The sequence below is a fragment of the Carassius carassius genome, chromosome 33 (genome assembly GCF_963082965.1).
Source record: "Carassius carassius chromosome 33, fCarCar2.1, whole genome shotgun sequence".
Lineage (NCBI taxonomy): Eukaryota > Metazoa > Chordata > Actinopteri > Cypriniformes > Cyprinidae > Carassius > Carassius carassius.
In genome coordinates, this window is record NC_081787.1 from 22,436,071 (window position 1) to 22,456,120 (window position 20,050).

Sequence of the window (20,050 nt, forward strand, 5' to 3'; positions counted from 1 at the left end):
GTCTTTTTTTTTTTTTAAACCTTGTTGGGACTTTTTATTTTTTATTTATTTTTTGGTCCCAATGAGGTAAACAAGCTTATAAATCATACAGAATTAAGTTTTTGAAAATAAAGTTTTGAGTGAGGGCTAAGTTTAGGATGCAAAATACAGTTTGTTCAGTGAAGAGGAAAAAAAATCATTACTGAATGTCCCTATAAAACATAGAAACACAACTGCAGGTTGTTTATGAGGGCCCTTTCTAAACATATGATCACGTGACACATAATGCAAACTTGGAGACCGCTCGACTCCTGAACCCCCGTCCCCGTCCCCGTCCCCTACATAGCAATCTCCAAATAAACCTGAGGTATTGAGAAACGGTCGCGAGAGGGATCCCGCGGTGACGCAGACTCACCGGTAGGAGGCGCGCGTCCGTGCGGCGCGCACGTCTCTGCTCGAGCGCTCGCTCTTTCCGCAGCACGTTGTCTGCGCGGCCTCGACTTCCTTTTCTGTGCAGAGTTCATGGCGAGTGATAGCGGGGAAGAGTTGATACTCCTCCCGTGACCACACCGAGCCGTGCACAAATCTCCAGAAACGCGATTTTTCGGGTGAGTGGGGCGCGTTATCCTGCTTTTGAATGATCTTTGAGCCATTCCTCACATCAAACTCGGTCGTGTGTGCTGTGAGCCTGCCGTGTGTTATTATGACTCTGTCTCTCTCTCTCTCTCTCTCTCTCTGTATGTGTGTGTGTGTGTGTGTGTGTGTGGTAGCTCAGTTAGCAACCAGTCCAAGCGTCTTTCTCAGTGTGTGTGTGTTTACAGCCAGAGAAGCAACGAGAGACGAATGTAATTATAAGAGCGAATAGAAACCACAGATAAGCTCGTGTGTTTCGCTCAGCGTGTGCTTTTGGGGGTTAATCGAGCAGTCCGTCGCATTGTTTCTTGCTGCATGTGCTAATTAGCTAGCACAGCGCTAACTAAAGAACTCACAGCGAGCGAGCGACGCGATAAAACTACAACGCCCCCGTTAACGGCTGATTTGCTGGGTTTAACGCGATTATAAACAGTTCACATCATTAACGCGCTCTTCTGTCGCTTCTCCTTCCCTGAACTGTTTCACATGGACTTTATGAGCAACAAGAGAGAAAATAATTCAAAGAAACAAGACTGAAGTCAATCGCGAAGTGCTCAAGATGCGGTTTTCCTCAACTGAATGTTTTTTTCTCCTAAAAACACGTTAATTTATTTATTAATGTTACAGTTATTTAGACTTTACGTGTCACTTACGGATATTTCAGTGAAATTGTCCTAAATAAGTGAGTTTAAAAAGCCTTAGATGACATTGTGGATGTCTGTTTAATATATTTTGATTAGATTTATAGTATCTGTAATTATAACTAATGCTTGTTTAACGTTAAGCTTGGATTTTATCTTTCAGCCGCCGTTACCGTGACGTCAGCGGGGTAGTTGATTGGCTTTGACGTCATCAGGTGGGTAGTTTCGTCATTTGACATTTTCTCTAATAGTTTCCCTGCATCAATTTTAAGTATCAGTCATTTATGTGGGCGAAGGAGAGCCTTTTTCACAATGAGTAGTGTTTCACACTAGATTAAATGACTGAGGTGTTTGTTTTGATGTGATGGTTAGATATGGTCTGTTTTGGTCTGAATCATAACATGTGAAATGCATCTTTGCAGGTGTTTTGAGGATTTTGGGTGGTTTGTGGACTGAACGCTGTGCTGTGACCCTCACTCTCGTTCGGCGTGTTGTGGCTATAGCTGGTCTCACTGAAGAACTGCCAGTCGATGGCTCTGATGGACAAACACAAAGTGAAGCGGCAGAGACTGGACCGCATCTGTGAAGGTGAGGAGATACGACTAATGCAACCACAGAAGATGGATAAAAATTAGTGGTGGAAATTATGATTCTTTTTAGAGATTCGTTCATTTCAGTTCGTTCACCAAAATGATTCTTTCAGAATCGTTCACTGATTCGTTCAGTGACCATTTCTTCGTATTACACAAAATAAGCCAGCAGATGGCAAAAAAAAGAGTGTATTATGTGTTATGTCTTAAGTCAACGAACGTATTCACTTGTTGCAAAAACTGATCTGGCTTTATTAAAATGTGTGTATAATCACATTCAATATATAAAGTCTAATTAAGTTTTTCAGATGAACAAAGCACAAGGTTTTCTTGCCTAATTAGCATTTTAATTGTTTGGTCAGACAGTTTGTATATTATATATTCACATTCATAAATCGGGGATTAAACATGGAGTTGCTAAATATCAAAACAAGCCTATGTCCACAGTACAGTAACTGCGCTTTGCATTTTTGCGAGATTGACATGCTACATGGCAGACTAACCCGGTTTACTCTCATTCATTTCGTTCACGAACGAGATAAGCGATGTACCAGTTCATTTCATTCACGAACGAGATGTATCAGCTCATTCAACTCATTCACGAATAACATGTGTATCAGTTCAGTCATTTCATTCACGAACGACATGTATCAGCTCATTCAACTCATTCACGAACGACATGGGTACCAGTTCAGTCATTTCGTTCACGAACGATAAGATCTCTAGATCTAGTTCAGACTCATATGAAACTCGTTCATTAAGGGTGTATTCGTTCACTACATTCAACAAATCACATACTCTGTCACATCTCATACTCGAAGGCTATTGGCTCGAGGTTGTAACTCTTTGACAGGATGAAATGGTTGTTACCCGGTTCACTGAGCTGCGCATGCGCTGCTTATAGCGCCGCGCTGCTGTGAAGGGTGGAACTTCACTGAACGAGAAATATGAGTCAGTGGATTACGTGAACGAGAACGATTCGTTCACCTAAAAGATTCGTTCAAAAAGAATGATTCGTTCACGAACGACACATCACTAATAAAAATAGATATTATTTACTATCATCAACCTATGTCTCTTTGAACTTAACATGACATTACATTTGCACTACTTTACATCTATAATGTGGCATGTGAAACGAGATAATCGAGGACAAAGAAGATTTACGGTGGGACTTGATCAATAATTGATTAGTCTCCAACGTTAACGTAGAAAAGTGTGTGCTATTAACGTATTTGTGCATAGGCTGATTATGCATGACTGTTAACTTGAAGTCACCGGTGCGATCATTTCCATTTAATTAAAAAAAACTGTCTTTTTTTTTCTCATACAGAGTAATACATCTTTTGAATTGAGGTTTACTTTCAGTTGTGTGCATTCACAATAACAACAGAACGGGAGATAATGAAAGCAAACTGGTTGCGCTTTCTGCTCTCTAGGTCTCTGTGAACTTGCATGTCAAAAAAAAATGAACCGAAATGGTGTGCGTGCCTCACAGACATGAGAAATATATCTATAGAAAGTGAAATGTCTACTTTTAAATGAACCGATTCAAATGGTGTACTAGTTGACTAGAAAAATCTTTGGTCGAGGGCTGTGTGTGTGTGTGTGTGTGTGTGTGAACCTTGAGTGAATCATCTGGCACTGTCAGTACTGTCAGTGAACTAGTAAACACTTGAGTGATTGATGGGTGATATGGTTGTTCTCTTTCTTTCCCCCTTCTGTCTGTGTACGCAGACACAGACCGCTCAAACACTCACACTGCTGTTATTAAACACCAGTGCTTGTGTGTACTTCATTGAATAGTTCATTACTACTGAATGAACTGAGCTCCTGTCCATTTGACACTTTAATACAATCAAGGGAAAGCTAGTTCTTTGGGTTTGGTAAGTCTCATAAAGATGCTCATTTGGAGGTGTGTAATGAACAAAGGGGTCAGGCTGCATGTTAATGAATCAACATGCTGTATATTGAAGTCCCTTTTATGTTTTTGGCATGTGTGACTATTCATCAAAGGAACTCTGATGGCACAGATGTATATGATGTTAATTTTAGACTTGCTTAAATTTAAATAGGCCCCTTTTATTTGATGGCCCCGGTGTTTGATTGGTAGTAGTTGTGTGATCGGATCAGTGAAATGCCTATCTATTTAGCATTACATCAAGATTGACTGAACACGCTGTATGTAATTTTTCATCAAGTTGCAATTGGTTGATGACAATTTGGGAAACATCTCTCTATACTGCATGTCGTGATTTATTTGTATTTTATTTTCAGGATTTGACATGCTATTACATGCCTTGTAGTTTAAACTTTGCAGTTGATATAAATGCCATGAAATTACCTGTTAAATCAAATCTTTTAGCATGCCGTATGATTACTTGAAATCTTACTGAGTTTAATTCTGTAATCAAAATGCCTGGATCTTCCAGTGGAAATGTTTAGACTTTTGCAGGACTCTCCAGTCATTTCTCTTCTGCAAAAAATCTTTGCTCTTGTAAGCTTAAATTCATCTGCCTATACATCTAAAAAAAAAAACAAGAACCAAGTTCCCACCCTATTATTATTTATTTATTTTTATCTCACATTCAAGTATACAATAAAATGCAGAAGAAAAGATCTGTCGCTTCCGTTTCATTGTGATCTTATAACAGTTACTACTTTGTTCTGGCAGTCAGATGACGCTTAATAAATTTGCTTCATAGGTGCTTTAATTTGTGTCCCTAATAGTTTTATTGTGGTAACCATTTTATAAAAGCAGTGAGGTCTAAAATGCTGTGCTGTATTTAAAGATGAGAATTAAGCATTTACTGAAAGCAAGAATATAGCCAGTCGTTACAGAGCAAAAGAAAAAATGGAAATGCTTCTCAGTTTCCAACCTTAGCACACTTTCTGCCCTTTCCAATGACAGTGCTAACCATATGGCACAGCCTCTTGTATCTTATTGCTTAATTGTGGCATTTTAAAAGCTAATTTATATAGGGAGAGTGTTATGTGCCGTTAAGCAATTTACATAGAAATTGTAAGCGGCAGCTTTACTGTCTGTTGCAGGTCTCATCAGCTGTTGCCTCGGGTCAAACCTTTCTATTAAGCAAAGCAAGTCGTTTTTGTATGCAGATAAAAATCATGTGAGAATATTTAGTGTGTCATTTGCTCAGAGACTAATTTTTGCATTGCAAAAAAAAAAGAAAAAAGGACAGGCAAGATTATTTTCCAGATAATTAAAGTCAGTTCTATGGCTACAGCTGCAGATGGCAATGATATTTATCCAAGTGACGGCAAAAGAGAGAGCGAGGGGGGGGTGGAGAAGATAACGGAGCTGTTTCTTCAGAAGAGCGGGGTCATGTAGATGCGAGCAGAATGAGACTGTCTCTTTAAAAAACGACAACTGCCTAACTGCCTCTAGTGCTGCTTGCCAATGAGTGGAGGATTGTGCTGGTTGGCCAGCACTCAAGCCCCAGGCCTCTGATTGGACCGCTGCCGTGGGGGAGGAGCCAGTATGGATGACATGGGAGATGGGAGTCTGCCAGGCAGAAACAGCCTGAGATTGATTGTAAAGGGTGGAGAGAGAGAGAGAGAGAGCGAGAGTGTGAGCGATAGAAGGAGAGGAGGGGAGAGAAGACAGGCGTGTGGATTTCATGATGCAAGGTTTGGAACTACATGTACCTTGGTGTGTGTGTGTGTGTGCGCATCACCTCGAAGATGCAGTAATTCACATGGGTGTGGTGTCAGAAACCGGCGTAGTTGTTCTTTTTTGCCGCGTCTAGTGCATGTCCCTGCAGCTTGAGCATGTGTGTGTGTTGGCCAGGCAGGAGGCAGGGTGTGGTGCAGCTGTATTATCATCCCCTCACCCTTCCCCCCTGCTCCTTGAGACCGTGTGTGCCTGTGAGGACCATGTGGGGGGTGAAACGGCGAGGCAGGGAGAGCGAGGGGGGTGAAGCGGAGGAGAAATGAACACTGAATGAATGGCATTGTTTGCATGGCCATGCTTGTGTTGCGGCCCTCTCTCTTTTTCTCATGCATCCTGGCGCAGACTCAACGCATGGCATCTGTGCTCTCAGCGACGTTCTCACCGTGACCCTACAGCAATAAGTGTTTGCATTGTTCCTTTACGAAAGCACAGTGGACTCTGAATTCTGCAGCTCAGCCATTTTATTCGTCCTCCCCTTGCCTGTTTTATGTATTATGTGTTTGCTCTGCCTCCCCACTGCTCTTTTACCGCCACCACGCAATGCATGCTTTTGCACACTGCACTGACTTGCAGGAAATGAGTGCAAATATTTGTCTAAGACCTCATCATGGATCGCTCCTTAATCATTCACCATGCACAGGAGTGATAGCACGAGTGTGGGTTTTAGTGATCATCACAGAGGCGTCTTACCCCACCCCCATCTCATCCGCCAGTGCAGCAACACCTGTCCGTGATGGAAGGGGGGCGAACAGAATGTAACATGGCTGTTCAGATCATCGTCACATTCGGTTTTAAACAAGCATCGTTTAGTCGAAATAGGTTTTGGGATTTGTGAGTTCTTGGATGAATGGTATAACACCCTTTTCCCCATTGCTTTTATTAGACGAGTGTGATAAAGAGATCATAATTATATGATGAGTAAAATCATCACACCTGGTTATTTCTGGTATGTGCCACCTCTGAATTACATCTCTTAAAAAGCCCAGTTTTGGGAAAGCCTCGATGAATTTTGCCGATTGTAGCACTGTTTATGTAATACAGTTTAATGATCGTGGTGCACAAAGCATCCTGATGCATTATGGGAATCTGATGACATGGATCAATTAAGTTCTCTTATTGCATTCCTATTTTTTGCTCAGAAATGTTGTTCTGTGTTTGGCTGGAACAGGCAGAAGTTCCCCATCGTCTGACATATCAGCTTTTCACCCAGCTGTTTTGAAAGAATGTGCAGCCATTTACAAAAAAAAGCTAAATACTTGCTTTCACATATGCACTGTATAATCAGTGAATACAGACAGTGCTGCTTTGGGAGAAGGAATGATGTTTGTTGAAATAGTTTTTTGGTCTGTAGTACCAATTTTCTTCTGTCTTGTAATGATGCTGTATTACATTGTCTCATTGGCTTTTATGCTATGTTGCCAACAATTTTGTCTGCATCTCGCACTCAATCTAGAAAGTGTATACAATAGACAACAGTGCTTTAATGTGCAGAGATGCATTTTTAAGTGACAGGTTCTTATTAGGCACGTTCAAATAATCTACTCAGAATGGACCACTACACACTTGATCAAACATGTTTCTTAGGGGTGTATGAAAGGTCAGTTTAGACCTTTTAGTGGTCTAATAAATGGGCCAAATAACTGAACTTTATGGTCCGTACAGAAATCTGCAGTTTATCACACTAAACTTGCCTCAACATATTTCAAGCAGCTGTGCTTTTAAATTGGATATTAAAAATTAATATTCTGAATGTGTTGATGGTTATGTAACTTGAAACCAGGGTGTATTGTTATTGTAGTAATATCACTATGAATAGAAAATAGTTATTTTACCACTAGATAAAGTGTGATGGAGAATGCAGGTGTAAATGTAAACGATGAGAGAATTTACATTTTTGGATGAACTTTCCCTTCGTTCTATATTTCATCGAAAACTTTCTGTATCTTATGTATTAGACCTTAAGTGGTTAGTGATGGTTTCGTAGGATGAAGACAAAGATCATTTAGCCTCCAATCTGCTGAATGTAGGTCATTATGAGACATGTGAAGACTCCCTGCCCCCTTTCCTCTCTCTGTCCCATGCTCAGACTTTCGTTTGTCAGGTTGGGGGGGTTGGGGTGGACCCTGGAGTTATTAGGAGCTGTTGTCTTGCCTCGCCTCATAGTCGTAACAATCATAAAATTGTTTCCTGGAATTTGAGGCATCTAACATTCAAAATGTAATGAAATTCTCGGTGGCATCGCAACAGTTTGGAGTCAAATGATACAGGCTTTTGTTGATGTATTTGGTAGAAATGCTGATCGTCTTGAAAAAAGGCTTGGAAATATTTGGTTTTTACTCTCATGTGAGTGAGATTATTGAATGCTGCTTAACCATTGGCTAGCTTTGCTTTGAGGAAACTGAAAGGCCTTTAAAGTCAGTCAACCGATTATACGTACCACCTAATCTGATTTAATGAACCTTGAAGTAAATGTCATCTTGGTTGCAGATGATGGCAGATGCTGCTGTTGTTTATTAACATGACTAGTATCCATAAGCCAAGTGGGTTTTAAAATGTCTGCTTATAGACACATGCAAAGAACACAAATATGGCGTTTTGTGAGATGACCAGAATTGTGGGCATTTGAACAAATTAAGTTCCCCATGTAAAAAATGATTTAATGCAGGTTCTTCTTGGTGTCCTGCAGGCATTCGACCACCCATCCTCAATGGCCCCATGCACCCTCGTCCTCTGGTGGCGCTGCTGGATGGCCGTGACTGTACGGTGGAGATGCCCATCCTGAAGGACGTGGCCACCGTGGCCTTCTGTGATGCCCAGTCCACCCAGGAGATCCACGAGAAGGTAATGTCACAGGTTGAGCCCATATCTCAAGCCTTTATACAGTGCTTTTCATAGGTTTTTTGACTCTGCAGGTCTTAAACGAGGCTGTTGCGGCTTTGCTCTACCACACCATCACGCTCTCGCGAGACGACCTGGACAAGTTTAAAGGTCTTCGGGTCATTGTGAGGATTGGCAGTGGGTTTGACAATGTTGATATAAAAGCTGCAGCAGAGCTGGGTGAGATTGGTTCCTGTGTTGTGAAATGATTGTGTTTGACTAAATGAGTTTAAGTCAAACTGACTTTTTGAGGCGGTTCTTTGTCTTAAACAGGTATAGCAGTGTGTAATGTGCCAGCCTCGTCTGTGGAGGAGACAGCAGACACCTCAATGTGTCTAATCTTGAATCTGTACCGCCGCGTCACCTGGATGCATCAGGCTCTGCGCGAGGGCACCCGCGCCTCCAGCGTGGAGCAGATCCGAGAGGTGGCAGGAGGCGCAGCACGCATTCGAGGGGAAACATTGGGCATCATTGGACTGGGTGAGTCCTGACGTATTTTACTCGGGGCTCAAAGAATCAGCTTAAGGCGAGAGCTAAAACTTCTATACATGTAACTAGAATAATATTCGTATTACTTAATATAAAACGTGACAAGCTGCAGCAAACTGAGCTCACAATCTCAAGAAAGGACATTTTATGTATTTTTTATACATATTGGATTAAAAAGCTGCAGTTTGTTGCTTTTCATAATGAGTAGTTTCAGAGTAGTTCAGGGAAAGGCAACGTTGGTCCTGGAGTGCCGCTGTCCTGCAGAGGTTAGCTCTAAACCCAATCAAAGACACCTGAACTACCTAATCAAGGTCTCGAGGATCACTAAGACAAGTGAGGTTTTTCTTCAGGGTTGGAGCTAAACCCTGCAGGACACTCCAGAACCGACGTTACCTACCCCTGGACTAGTTGAAATAAAACATCCAAAATAAACTAAATTCCAGAGTAAAACACGGTAGCGGTCGGTAACTCTGGTGTAATTTGAACGGGAGCAGGCAGTCTAACAATATCCTGTTCCTGACGTCCTTTCAGAACAGCATAGCTGCACTTTCAGGGCTCCAAACTGCGACTAAAACATTAATATTAATTTGCGAGTGTTTTGCTGAGATCACCACTGACGACTAGACCCATGTCTTTACATGTATTATCACTTAAAAAAATGTCCTGATTGTTTTAAACATCTTTTATGTTTGTGCATTAAACTGAGGCGATGCTAATCAAAGTTTTAGTGGAAAAAAGTTTCAAACAGTCCTCATCTCTGCAGCACAGCAGCGCTGACACACACCTGATAAACACCGCTCCGTTGAGCAGCGCGAGAGAAATGGAGACTTGAAGAGAAAGTGCAGAAAAAGTGTTTATTTCGTGCACAACTTGAACAAACTACAACAGGTAAAGCTGCCAGCTGTGTGGATCTTGGCAAAATCGTTAAGTTCTCGTTTATAATCATTCCTCATATGGCTTCTTAACAAGTTCTTAGTCCATGCTGCGTTCTGTTAATGCGTGAACTTCATTATTTGAAGCGCATTTGCCATCCAGTAATCGCAAAAAGCTTTGTTACTTTATAATTAATAAAGGATCAGCTTTAAATGATTCCAAATTCATAACGAAATTCAAACAATAAATAGATTTTTGGCGCTCTTTAATGCGGTAGGCGTGAGTTAGTGCCTCAGGTCAAGCAGCACATGAAACTATCATACCTTTCTCTTTAAGACTAGAGTACATAATGAACATGAATTAACATCAAAAGGTAAGCCTTTTTTTTTTTGTATAAGGGAGCATACAGGACAACAGTTTCAAACTGCGGCAAACGTGTAAAGCTCGTTAACATTGCAACATAATATACATTCATCTCAATACCCGTTCGGTGTCCATAAGCTCATCAGTCAGCTAGAATTTTTTTTTTCTTTTTACAGAGTAGCATATATTTTTTTGGTTCTTCTATGGCATCGTCAAGCACCTTTATTTTTAAGAGTGTATGACAACATTTCCAGGATGCACAGATAATGAACAATTCTTTGTGACTGTATATTTCGAGTTGGAAAAGACATTTAGTTCCCACTTTTAGTGAACATTATTTCCCAGGTCATCTGTAAGTATATTAATGGTAATAAAGTCAAGAAAAGATGAGACGTAAATACGTCAGAGTATGATTAAAATGTAAAAAATAATAATAATGAAACGTGTTTATTCTGTGGCACCTAAAAAAAATATTTTAAATTATAAGAAATAATTTTTTCTTAATAGGAGCCAATGGCTCCTTTAAATTTTTTAAAGGCAAGTCTGACGCAGGACATTCTTCTCAGGGATGGTAAATTGTTTGGTTAATAAGTGATTTAATTTTGCAATAGCTTCAAGCCAATGGTTTTGTTCACATTTTGCCTGTAAAAGTGACATGTCTTTTTTTCTTTCTCTTCTATTTTTTCCTCTGCGACACGATTTCCTATTGTGTTGATGGCAAAATTTAAAACTAATTTGATTCTGAACCAGACTGAGGAAATGACAAATGCAGTTTTTGTGTAGACTACATTTGTTATCTCTCTCTCTCTCTCTCTCTTTCAGTAGTGGAAATGTAAATGTGAAATTCTGGGAACGAGATCAACATTTTAGCTAGGTTAAACTAACCTAAAGTGTTCCTTTTTTTATGTTGCACTTTGAAAAAGGTTGTTGTTATGAATGTAGCCTAATTAATATTCAAACTTTTTTACAAGTTGCCTTTGGACAAGTGCGTTTATATCCACGGACTGTTACCCGAAAGACGATGTCTAAAGAAATAACATGTTGTTTAGCATGGTTGAGCTCGGCTTGTTCTTTCTCAGATTGTTATTCTTTTATAGTTTATTGTACAAAGAATGCGTTACAAACTATGACAAAAACCATTCCATGATTCCTATTAAACTCAAAAGATATCGAAAAAACAACAAAGTTATAGAAATAAATATTTTGAAAATATTGATAATATAATTTGCTGTTTTAATAATAAAGAAGACTATTATCATTCATTTCCAAGCTGAATGCGTTCTTAATCTAAAGTCATTGACGATTTCTGCAGTGGGGTGTGGGTGATAAACCGATAAACCACGTGATTTGTTTCTTCACCACGGTAAAAAAACAAATCCCATACTGTCACAGCCCTGCACAGTACACACACACATTATTAAAACAAAATGTTATTTTTAATGTGATTTAATCGATGTGACAGCACACTGTTCATATAATTTGCCTGATTTTATACATTATATTCTTAAAATCATTGTCACTTTTTTTATTCACAGTATTATTCAGCTGCATTTTCTAATTACTATAGTATGTCAGTAAAATAAAACATGAATTCAGAACCTGGCTTCATCCGATGCTCGTATTTCTGTTCTGGAAATTAATGCTAATTAGTGCATCTTTAATTAGATTGTTTCATTTTCATATTTAAACCCAACATTTTAGAAAACATGTAATGAAAAAAAAAAAGTTAGCAGTTCTTAATGTAATCAATCAGCTGAGGGTTTATGGCGTTATCTTATTTTTTTTAATATGAATTTTTTTTATCCCAATTTACATGGGATGTCTTGTTTTAAAATGCATCATCAGTGAGAAGCTCAATCTAATCTTTGTTTGGTTTGAACTGATTTGAGGTTAGTAATGTGGTCCAAACTGAGACTAAAAGGATTTCTTGTACTTTCTGTGATTTTCTTGTGATTTCTTGTTTTTTTCTGTTCTCAGGTCGTGTTGGTCAAGCGGTTGCTCTGAGGGCGAAGGCCTTTGGGTTTGGAGTGATCTTCTATGACCCGTACCTGCCGGATGGGGTGGAGCGATCACTAGGGCTCCAGCGCATGGCCACACTACAGGACCTGCTCATCCACTCGGACTGTGTGTCGTTACACTGCAGCCTCAATGAGCACAACCACCACCTCATCAACGACTTCACCATCAAACAGGTACTCTTCGGTTACCTGACTGCTTTTGGTGTGGGCCTGGCTCTGTTTGACATCAGAGTTTGATTCATTGGCTTCATGTGAGAGCTGTTTTCTGAACTTGGGTTTACACAAATAAAACAACAATCTTTCTGCCACCGATAAAGACTCTAAAGGGAGCAAATATAGTGACAACGTGAAGCAAACAGTGTTGTTACTTATCTGCAGTTGCTGCTAGATAGGAAACGCACTTAATTTGAGTGCAGAATACCTTGCTGTAAAAAGAGCCTCATTGGTTTCAGGAGACAGATGTGGAGATTAACTAAGTGAGAACTCTTCTCTAGGCTTCCTTTTAATATCTATCAATGCTTTTATTTGTAGATGCGTCAGGGGGCTTTCCTGGTGAACACGGCGCGTGGCGGTCTGGTGGATGAGAAAGCTCTGGCCCAGGCTCTGAAAGAGGGCAGAATACGAGGAGCAGCCTTGGACGTCAGTGAGACAGAGCCCTTCAGGTGAGGGACTCTAGTTTGCTGTTTGCTTTCATTGTTTTCATGACGTGTTACTGGTACAATAGTTATCTCACTTCAGTTTCACTAAACTACAGTGGCAACAATTGGCCTGTCAAAGCCCTCGGGTTTTTTTTTTCTATCATGACACGTTTGACATGTTTTCTTCTCCAGTTTCTCTCAGGGCCCACTAAAGGATGCCCCAAATCTTATCTGTACCCCACACACATCCTGGTACAGTGAACAGGCCTCCATTGAGGCCAGAGAGGAGGCGGCGCGGGAGGTGCGCAGAGCCATCACTGGTCAGAAAACCTGTATTCGTTTATTTTATTTTCATATTGTTTACTGTAATAAGTGTTGCGAAGCATGCCAGGGTACTAGAACACATTTAAGTATTCACGTGCAGTTCTAATTGAGCTGCAGCATGTTTTTGCCAAGGTGGCAGTGTTCGTCTGTGACACCGTGCTCTTATGGTGTGTGCAGGTCGTATCCCAGACAGTCTGAAGAACTGCGTGAATAAGGAGTATTTGATGGCAGCCTCTCAGTGGCCGTCTATGGAGGCCACCGCCGTGCACTCTGAACTCAACGGAGCTGCAGCCTATAGGTAACTGCACCTCCCTCCTGACTGCTGTTAGTGTATCTGATGTATTTGAGAGAGTGAAAACATGACTGTCTGTCTTGCAGGTTCCCTGCAGGGCTGATTGGTGTAGCAGCGGGCGGGCTGCCTGGAGCCGGGGCAGGAGTGGAGGGCATTGTGGCTGGATCTCTGCCCCTGGCCCACGCCATCGCCCCGGTCTCACATCCGCCTCATACCCCTTCGCCCGGGCAGCCCTCCAAGGCCGAGGCGGACAGAGACATCCCCTCCGACCAATAGCATCCCAGCACATTCCATCTTTGCCCTGATCGATGCCCTTTCACCTCACCCGGGGGGACTGACGCCCCTGCTTTCGATGTGACCTTGGGTCACCCCAGTCCAACAGAACATGTGTACAAACCCAGGAGTGAAACCCTCTACCCCGAACGTACCCCTTATTTCCACTCGCTGTATCCTCTGTTGTATACTTTGGCAGAAAGCAATAACTTCTCTCAAGGATTCAATAATTGGGTTGATACACACCATTTCTACGCGACGAAATCCCAGTTCCTTTGCTTTGTTGGAGTTTGTTTTCCGAGTAGTGTTTCTTACATTTCTGTTCTTTTCTTTTCCGTTTTAACAGCGTGGAAATAAACAAATGGACCTTGTTTTTTTTTCCCTTCGTCCCCTGCCCATCCTCCTCCTAGCATACATTTGTAAAACCCTCTCAACCTGTCCCATCTTAGCAAACGTGTGATCATCCAAACACAGTAGCAGCTGGCTAACGTCTTTGATTCAATTCAGCAGCCATCAGCGATTTATTTCACGGCTGGTGTTCAATAACAGAGATCAAAGCTAAAGGTTATGCCCCGTGGCTAAGAGTAACAGTCCATGGGAAGAGCTCAGATGTTTCACGTTCCTCTCACTCTCTCTTCATGTGGAAGGCATCTTCTAGAGTTGTCCAGTTTCTCTCTCCCTTCTGCAGGAGCCACGAGAGCTTCACCCCCAGAGCTGTTGGGGGTTTGATCATGCGCTCCACTTAAGTCACAAGATTTACAGCGTCCGTAATGCCTGAGGTCTGCGTAAGTGTCATACATGAGATTCCATCGTCCTGTGATGGCCGCATTCATTTTATTTTGTGTGCTGCTTTGTGAACCGCTTGATGATGATGATGATGGGAAATCACTCATAGGCAGCCAGCTTCATAAATGAAAGTTTCAAACAAAGCCATATTTATTCGGTGTATAACATTGCTGATTTGAGACACACCTTAAACCTACCTTCTAAAAGACAAAAGAGGCTCATTTCACAATGTTTGCGTGCAACATTGACCTCCGCTTGGCTCATACTGAGATCCACCATAGCTAAGCTGATAACATTGGCACCTTTTTTATTTGTAGCCGTTTGAAAAACGGCTATTTGCCTTGTTTTCCATATCTTCTCTCTGTCCTGGATTATCTCTTGCTGTACTTCCTCCTTGTGCCTCCTTTTTCTGATTAGGCCTTCTCTTTGTGATGCGGCGAGGCACGCTTGTCCACCCTTCACCCGCTCGCCCTCCGTCAGTTCCCATAAAATCACTGTGTAGCGCATCCGCCCGCCCCTCCGGCCCTTCCTCCTCACCACAAGGCACTTAAACTCTCAACACACTCTCAAACATGTTTTCATACAGGCCTGCCTGACAAACAAACCGAACTTCATCCAGCTGGTTTAGGCGAGCGGTGTTCAGGTGGCTGCAGTACCACTGAAGGCCAGCAGGTGGCGAAGACGACTCTCATCCCCCTCAGGTTCACGGCTGATTGATTCATCCCTGCTCAGCCGTTTCTTGCACAGAGAGCCTCGTGAAGGTTTAGAAGAGATTCAGACAGACCTGTTGTGGGCCGCACCATCTGTCGCTCATCAACGACACTCTTCCAGATACTCAGGATGGGTTAAAGCAGGTCATTTACCCAGAGTCGGTTGTCTTCTATGATATCAGCCTTCGTTTTCTCTTGCGTTTTCACCGTTTAGAGCACAGGAGATAAGGTGGAAAGAATGTAAAAGCTGGGTCACTGGAACGCTGGTTGCTTTCCAAAGAGTGTCTCGGGAAGATAAAGGCCTTTATAGTACCTCAGTAACAGATATTGAATGTATGCTCAAATCTTTCTCGCTTTGTACAGCTTTTTTAGATAATAGGTTCTATTTCTGAAGGGGTGTGTATGCATCTGCATGTATGTGACTGTGTGTGACTGCTTATCCAGTGCATCAGTTATTCGCAAATGACAAAATAAAGCCGGTTTGTTTTCTTTCTCCAAGCATAGGATGTCTGTTGTATTGTTTCATTAGATGTAGATTGAAACTCAGGCTTTAGCTTTAGGAAGTTCTTGATCTGTGATTTTTGTAGTTCTCGGTCTAAAGGAGCACAGTTTCACGTCTTCGTCGAGATGTATGCTAATAAACGGAGGAGGTTTGAAAGTCTTGCTACCTGCAAACAGGCCGTTTTTGATAGCCGTCGTAAGTGTCCCGAACGGTGGATTTAATGCATGATAATGAGATGTTCGAACCTATCAGGCCCCTCCCGCTCGCGTCCCCATTGGCCACGTGTTGATGTGCAGCTTTTCCTAGACTGAAGTGATGCCCTTTATTCTCATCAAGACCCTAAAGTTTCTCTGTACTACAGCATTTTTCAATGTTTTCCAGTTTCTTCTAGCATTTTCGTGGTGTTTCTTTGCCGTCAGCATCATCCAGCTTTGATATGAGATGTGCACTGTGTGTTAAAACCAAGAAATGAGACGTTTTGATCTAGTTTGTGTCATTCAGTGTTCAACGTGTTGTATTGAAACATTTCAAGATGAGTCTTGTTCGATACTTTCACCCTCAGTTCCCCGTCTGAAGGCCCTCTTCGTCCTGTGCTCCCCTTAATGTCGTAGATTGTGGTGGGACCCCCGACCATTCGTCTTTCCCCCCGCAAACACACATGCAAGAGAGAAGAGAGGAGGCTGTTTTCTTTAGCCGTGTGTTGCTCATGTTTCTGGAGAACACAAATGGCTTTCACTTTGAGGTGTGAAATGGTCCGGCACTATGAAAGACCCTTTCAGGAGCCGGCGATGTGTTTAAATCTAGAGCTGGAGAGCACAGATATGGACTCGCAGCGGTCGGTTTCTCTCTCAGGGTTCAAATACACACATCCCACAGCCGTCAGTTACTCTTCCTCCATCCCAATGAAGGTCACGTTGTAGATCTCCAGAGCTCTCTCACACAGGCCATCTTTCAACAGTGAGTGTCTCTCTGTGATATCTCTCCTTTCTATCGCTCTCTCCTCACTTTCTTTTTGCGTTTGTCGCACTGACACCTAACAACAGAAGAATGAATGTTTTAATAGAACCGCGTGTAACGTTGAAGTTGGGAAATGTATTTTTACAACATGTGAACTTTTTATTCCTTTCTCTTACTTTTTGTTGTGAATTGACTTTTTTTTTCTCTTTCTCCCCATCACCAGACTGCAAAAAAGTAAAAACCACAAAAAAAGAAAAAGAAACACAAAACCTGTTCCTAGGCTCTTAAGCTTTACTTTTGTTTTTGTTTACTTTTTTATTAGAAAACAATCATGTTTGTGATGGTAACCTCTGATGGTAAATTCCACAAGGTATTTTAATAAAATCCTAAAGATTAAACCCTTGGTTGCTTACTCTTTTCGGACATGTCTTAAACTTTTTATTTTAGTTTATTGGCAGCTTCTGTAATGTTGCATACTATTCAAAAGTTTGGGGTCAGTCTTTTTTTTTTTTCTCTCTCTTCTTTTGAACATTCTATTAAATAAACAGTTCTAGAAAATCTGTTTCCCGTTTCCAAATTTGATATGAAATGTTTCTTGAGCAGCAAATCAGCGTATTAGAATGATTTCTGAAGGATCACGTGACACTGAAGACTGGAGGAATGCTGAAAATTCATAAGTGCATAAGATTGTTCAAAAACAAACTAATCTTATTGACCCCAAACCTTTGAATCAATTTTGAGTGAAAACAACTGAATTTTTTTTAAGACAAATTTATCCATGTATTTATAGATATCTGTGACCCTGGACCACAAAACCAGTCTTAAGTCTTTTTTTTTTTTCAAATGGAGAGGTTTATATGTCATATGAAAAGTGAAATAACTATGCCTTCCATTGATGTATGGTTTATTAGGATCGGACAATATTTACCCGAGATACAACTATTTGAATATCTGGAATCCGAGGGTGCAAAAAAAAATCTAAAAACTGAGAAAATCGCCATTGAAGTTGTGCAAATGAATAATTAGCAATGATCAAAAATTAAGTTTCGATATATTCACGGTAGGAAGTTTTCAAAATCTGTTCATGGAACATGATCTCTACTTAATATCCTAAAGATTTTTGGCATAAAAGCAAAATCAATAATTTTGACCCATACAATGTTTTTTTGGCTATTGCTACAAATATCCTCCATCGACCTAAGACTGGTTTTGTGCTCCAGGTTCACATTTATGCGTTGATAGAAGAATCACTCGTAATAAGACCAGAAACATTAATGAAGAAAGAAATGTCAGTTTGAGTTTCTGTTGCCAGGTTTATTTGAAATGTTCACTCATAACATAAGTTTTCCAGACTTCAGGTGTTAGCGGTTTTGAGTTCATACAACATCTTTGGCTGTAGGGAAAAGAAAAGCACAGTTAGAGGTGATTAAAGGGAGGAAAGTATTTAGCGGTGTATTTTTAGCAGGGTTCTCCCTCAGAATGTGTCCTGGTGCTTGTTTATCAGCTAATGTCCCCAGCTGCTGATGTGTTGCCAATCAGGTTAATGAGGTGTTCAGGGCATACACCCCCTACCTCTGCTCAAGCTCAAATTGTTACCAAATGTCTGAGAAACACTCTCTGCCACATATTAAGTCCTGTTGTAATCCGTTTAGCTCAGTACATAAATGGTTTATGTAGTATGTTAAATAGTGTGGCGCCTGTTGTTCGTGCCATTTCAGTTTGTTTGTTGAAAGCAGAGTGTAGGTTAACCATAAGGGTTTGGCAGTAAACATTCTTTATGTCTCGTAAATGAAGGAAGCTCCTGTCTAAATGAGCTATTTTGGAAAAACGATGTGGCTTTAACGAAGAAATATAACAATGGCTTCCTCTGTTGAGCAAAACGGTGTGTAAATTAGTTTTTCATTTGACAAGCAGATTAGCTTGTTCCACATTCACCACAATTACATTTGGGTTATGTGGGGTAAAGAAAACAACTTAATTTCTTACCCATTTTTTCCACATTAACTTTAATTTCAGTTGAATTTAAGTGAAAACTGATGTTCTGTAGTGCAGTAGGTGTGTGTTTGAGCATCAGTGACCCAGATGCTGTACCATACATCTGCGCTGAGACGAGAAGGTGACCATATATTATGTCTAAAACGGTTTCCCTCAGACAAGACGTAAAACTAGACTCCACTGTTTATGGGAGGCGCTCAGCAGAGAATGACTGTTTATACTCCACTCAGTCCCCATGTAAATGTTTTCTCTACAGATGATCGTCTCCGAGTCATTGCCACTTTATTTGACATGGTATCTCCACTCAGTCCCACAAAATGATGTCAAGTTGGCAGGGAAAAAGTGAGCTGCTGAAGGAGTAGACAGCCGTGCTTGATATAATGAACAGAAATGGCCTTTTTGATCCTAAATTTGTTTTGTGTTTAGACGATTGAGCATGAGCTCATTTCACTTACGTCACTCTTTACCCAAAATTCCCCAAAATCGATCAAAAAAACGTTTGAATTTCATAAACCCAATTATTCACCCTAGCAACCCTAGCAAATTATTTCTTGGTGTTCTAGTGAAATATTGGCAAATAGATCACCAAGCTTTTTGGACTTGCAAAACTTGTGGAAATGCTAAACAAAGTTTCTAGTACATTCCTGGTCTCATCAGCGCTTTTTCATCAGCCTGTCCACTGGAAGATTTATTAAAGGCTTTTGACCAAGAGAGGTTCACGTTAGGGTCAGTGTGCTCAAAAGTGTACATAACACTCACTGAGACTGAAACCAATCACTTTCTGGGGTCCAATCCCTTTCACGGCAATGTCAATTTTAAACAAATTCACCGTTGAGTCTGGCCTCTGATGAAGTGATGACTGCCTTCACCGGAAGCAATAGACATTACCAAATTTGATGAATGGATGCGTTTACATTGGACTTTTCCTGCAAATGCCAACCTTGATTTATGGGGACTGGTAAAACCTCTTGGCTTTCAGCTGTGTTGCTGTTAGTGTGACGGGCAAATCAGTGACAAATGTCTTACGCTGGACTGACGTGAGCTCTCACAGGGACTGACTGCTTTCTAACCAGATAATTCCCAGATGTCATTCCCTTCTATGAGTGTGTTATCATGAAAGCCATTCTTCCTGTGCTGAAGCCTCTTGTGCAAGTGTGTGAGCTGCTGTAGATCAGCGCGGTATTGCTAAAACAATTAACCCTATTGTTATTGCTCAAGTATCAACCCTTATAATAACAAGTGTTGAATGTCATGTCTCAGACTGTATGTGCTACTGATATGATATATGGAATGAATTATGAGGCTCACAGAGGGAATTTGGGCTGTTTTCTATAAGCGACTGGATGTTCACTGAAACTGAAGGGATTCAAATCCTTTGCAAACCTCATAGAAACAAGCTAAAGAAACACTCCGATCACT

At 41.1% G+C, this 20,050-nt stretch overlaps 1 protein-coding gene across 2 annotated transcripts; it reads left to right on the forward strand.

Moving 5' to 3' along the window:
• Positions 1-434: 434 nt before the first annotated feature.
• LOC132113988 (C-terminal-binding protein 1-like) lies at positions 435-17,034 on the forward strand. Of its 2 annotated transcripts, XM_059522087.1 has the most exons (11): positions 435-587; positions 1,417-1,468; positions 1,676-1,841; positions 8,221-8,375; positions 8,447-8,591; positions 8,685-8,891; positions 12,114-12,328; positions 12,686-12,816; positions 12,985-13,112; positions 13,294-13,414; positions 13,495-17,034. In XM_059522087.1, exons 3-11 carry the CDS (start codon positions 1,784-1,786, stop codon positions 13,682-13,684), a joined length of 1,350 nt encoding a protein of 449 aa, XP_059378070.1. In that variant the 5' UTR covers positions 435-587; positions 1,417-1,468; positions 1,676-1,783; the 3' UTR covers positions 13,685-17,034. The 2 variants fall into 2 exon arrangements, with proteins under 2 accessions (XP_059378070.1, XP_059378071.1); XM_059522088.1 differs by lacking the exons at positions 435-587; positions 1,417-1,468; positions 1,676-1,841 and adding an exon at positions 5,358-5,491.
• The last annotated feature ends 3,016 nt before the right edge of the window (positions 17,035-20,050 follow it).

What these genes read in the sequence shown, in the direction of transcription:
- LOC132113988 (XM_059522087.1), top strand. Translation starts at nt 1,784, where the DNA reads ATGGCTCTGATGGACAAACACAAAGTGAAGCGGCAGAGACTGGACCGC. An exon ending in CCCAGGAGATCCACGAGAAG is followed by an intron (nt 8,376 to 8,446) that starts GTAATGTCACAG and finishes TTGACTCTGCAG; the next exon opens with GTCTTAAACGAGGCTGTTGC. An exon ending in GGTGCGCAGAGCCATCACTG is followed by an intron (nt 13,113 to 13,293) that starts GTCAGAAAACCT and finishes TGGTGTGTGCAG; the next exon opens with GTCGTATCCCAGACAGTCTG.